Source organism: Calidris pugnax, unplaced genomic scaffold (assembly GCF_001431845.1).
Source record: "Calidris pugnax isolate Ruff unplaced genomic scaffold, ASM143184v1 scaffold169, whole genome shotgun sequence".
NCBI classification, from domain to species: Eukaryota; Metazoa; Chordata; class Aves; order Charadriiformes; family Scolopacidae; genus Calidris; species Calidris pugnax.
This window is the reverse complement of record NW_015090894.1, coordinates 377-3254: the sequence shown is the minus strand read 5'-3', so window position 1 is coordinate 3254 and position 2878 is coordinate 377. Positions and strand designations below refer to the sequence as shown.

Genomic DNA, 2878 nt, shown 5'->3' with positions numbered 1-2878 from the left:
TAAGGTCTCCCTGGAGCCTTCTCTTCTCCAGGCTGAACAACCCCAGCTCCCTCAGCCTGTCTTCATAGGAGAGGTGCTCCATCCCTCTGATCATCTTCGTGGCCCTCCGCTGGACCCGTTCCAGCAGATCCATGTCCTTGGGATTCCACTGGGATTGTGCAAGATGCCCTATTTCAGACAGAACTTAGGGCTTGACAGGGGGAAATTCAAGGATTACATCCTGCAACCTGACCTACAGATCAGATATTGATCAATTATTGCCAACCTATTATAAAACAATTGAAGGATACTCAACTCCCTCTCCGGCCCCAGCTTTTTTTATGGCCAATTTTTCCAAGAAGCTGCCTCAGGTTTCCCTCCGTTGCCCTCCCAGAGCTGACATTTGTATCATTTGAAAGAATAGGAGCTGGGACTGTTTAGTATGAGGAAGAGGAGGCTGAGGGGAGACCTCATCACTCTCTACAACTACTTGAAAGGACACTGTAGAGAGGTTGGTGCTGGTCTCTTCTCACAGGTAATGAACGACAGAACGAGAGGGAACTGCTTCAAGCTCCAACAGGGTAGGTTTAGATTGAACATTAGGAAAGAATTTTTCACTGAAAGAATGATAGGGCATTGGAACAGGCTGCCCAGGGAGGGGGTGGAGTCACCATCCCTGGCTGTGTTTAAGGGACGTTTAGATGCAGTGCTGAGGGACATGGTGTAGGGGAGGACTTTGTAGAGTAGGGGAGATGGTTGGACTCGATGATCCCAAGGGTCTCTTCCAACCTGAATCATTCTATGATTCTATGAACCTCAGCAGGAAAGAAAGATGGCTCTGCCCACCCCATGTACCATAAAGAGCCCTCCTTCAGATCTCCCGTTCCCTGCCTGACTTGGAAAGTTTAATTACAGACTGTGGTTTACGTGGCAACGAAGCACTTCAATACAGAGGGAGGACTTTTTAAAACTTGTCAGGAGTTTGAGGGTCGTTTGTGTTTAATCACTTATTTTTCACTAGGGGTGGTGATAGCAAAAGCCAGGAGGAAGAACAATCAGGGCTGGTATCAGTTGCCATCAAAAATGTATATTTTTATTTCCCCACAGATTTTCCATTTTTAAAGTGAAAACGCACAAGCCTTCCTTACCTGAAGACCGTAGATGAAATTCCTCTGAGGAATCAGTCCTGGGGACCAAGGGAAGGTTAAAAGTCTGAATCCCTATTTCTTCACGATGCCGCATTGTCACCATGGCACACAGCCGGGACAAAGGCAGGGTCCCTTTGGCAACCAGCTGGTCTCTGACATTTGGGTAATAATACCTGGTGAGACACCAAGAAGCAGCCTCAATCACCTTGTTTTGATGATGACAAAAGGATCATTATTTCTCCCAAGTCTGTACATAAGGCAACTTTAATTTGTGTGTCTTCAAACACCAGTTAGTCCCCTGACAGCTAAGGGGGAAACTCAAGTAAGTGAATTTCCAAAGAAAAAAAAAAACAACAACAAACAGTAAGTGCTCACGTAGATAATGCTGCAAAAATAGCAAGTCAACCAGCAGAAACTCTAAAAAACATTGTGATCCCCAAGGAAAACAAGAGAAGGATCCGGCACCAAATATTCTCCGCTCTCAATTGCCAGTAATAAATAAAACTGCTACTTGCAGAACAGATTTATGGTACCATTTTCTGAGTGTTGGTAACCTTTTTCTATTTCAAATATTGCCAACTGGCAAGAGGGTGTTTGGAGAATTCTTCCGGATTAATAATTGGCTCCTTTCACCCCAAACAGCCTAAATTTACCAGCTGCTACAAGTGATCAGTCAGGGCAAGATTTAACCAAAGTCCAATCGTGCTCAGGAAACAGAGCCAAAGCACATTTTTGAATTGTTTGGTACTAACATTTTTGAATTTTGAATTGTTAGGTACTAACAATTAATTACCAACATTAATGAAAACACATCCAGCACGTAGCAATTCTCATGGAAATTTACAAATATAAAATAGCCTGGTTTGTTTACTCCAGAATGGACACCCAATTATTATAATTATGCTTCTTTAAAGCTACCTGTCTTCACGGTCTCTGCTTTCTGTTGCCAAAGAAGCTACAATTCCAACTTATAAACATTTTGTAGTATATTCTCTTGTACTTGGGGACTTGTATAAGGAAAAAAAACAACACAAAACAATGAAATTATACTGCCAGGGTGCTATTAAGTAAAATTTAGATATGCTGAGTGTTTAAACAATGCTTTTAGATCACTATGTTGATAAGAAAGTGGAAGAAAGCAAAGTAAGAGCACACACTTTCTAGTGAAGTTCTACAAGAGAAGAGCAATCAACGCTCCCGGAGGGGAAAAAAGGCTCCTATGTCTTAAATGCAGATATTAATCACCAAATGTTGATGAGCTCACCATTTATTATTAAATATCCATCCCCCAGCTAGAGATTTTTCAACACCAGGGATGGCTCTATCTCTATTGCCATGACATCTACAAAGATCAGGATGTTATTCTGTACCTGCACCAGACTTCAAACTGGATTCCTCCTCCAGTCGCTCCTGGTGCCGTAAAAGCTCCGAGCAGGAGTTTCTGGACGGGGACATCAGCAGGAACCACCAAAGAATGATGATGCTCATCGTTAAAGACGGGATCGGGGACGCACAAAGCGGTCGCTGTGCGAAACGGCTTTAATTGGATGCCTACAAGTCAAGAAGAGTTGGTTAAAAATGGGGGTTTCAACCTTTTTTTATTCACCATCCTTCAGGAGGCAGGACCCATGGACAATGGGTCAACCCTCCTGCCAAAAGGGTTGTTCTTCTAAGTTTCACTTCCCAAATCTTTTATAAGCAATTCATGTGTTCTCATGAAATTACTGCTACTGCTACGGGCTGAAAACCAC

At 43.0% G+C, this 2878-nt stretch overlaps 1 protein-coding gene across 1 annotated transcript in view; it reads right to left on the bottom strand.

The window, feature by feature from the left end:
• Positions 1-2678, bottom strand: part of LOC106891633 (C2 domain-containing protein 3-like) — a gene marked incomplete at its 5' end in the record, with an annotated part of 38134 nt that extends 35456 nt beyond the window's left edge. Inside the window, 2 exons of the mRNA XM_014948319.1 lie at positions 1128-1300; positions 2498-2678. Coding sequence (XP_014803805.1) covers positions 1128-1300; positions 2498-2678 — 354 coding nt within the window. The remainder of the gene's footprint in view (positions 1-1127; positions 1301-2497) is intronic.
• Between the last annotated feature and the right edge of the window lie 200 nt (positions 2679-2878).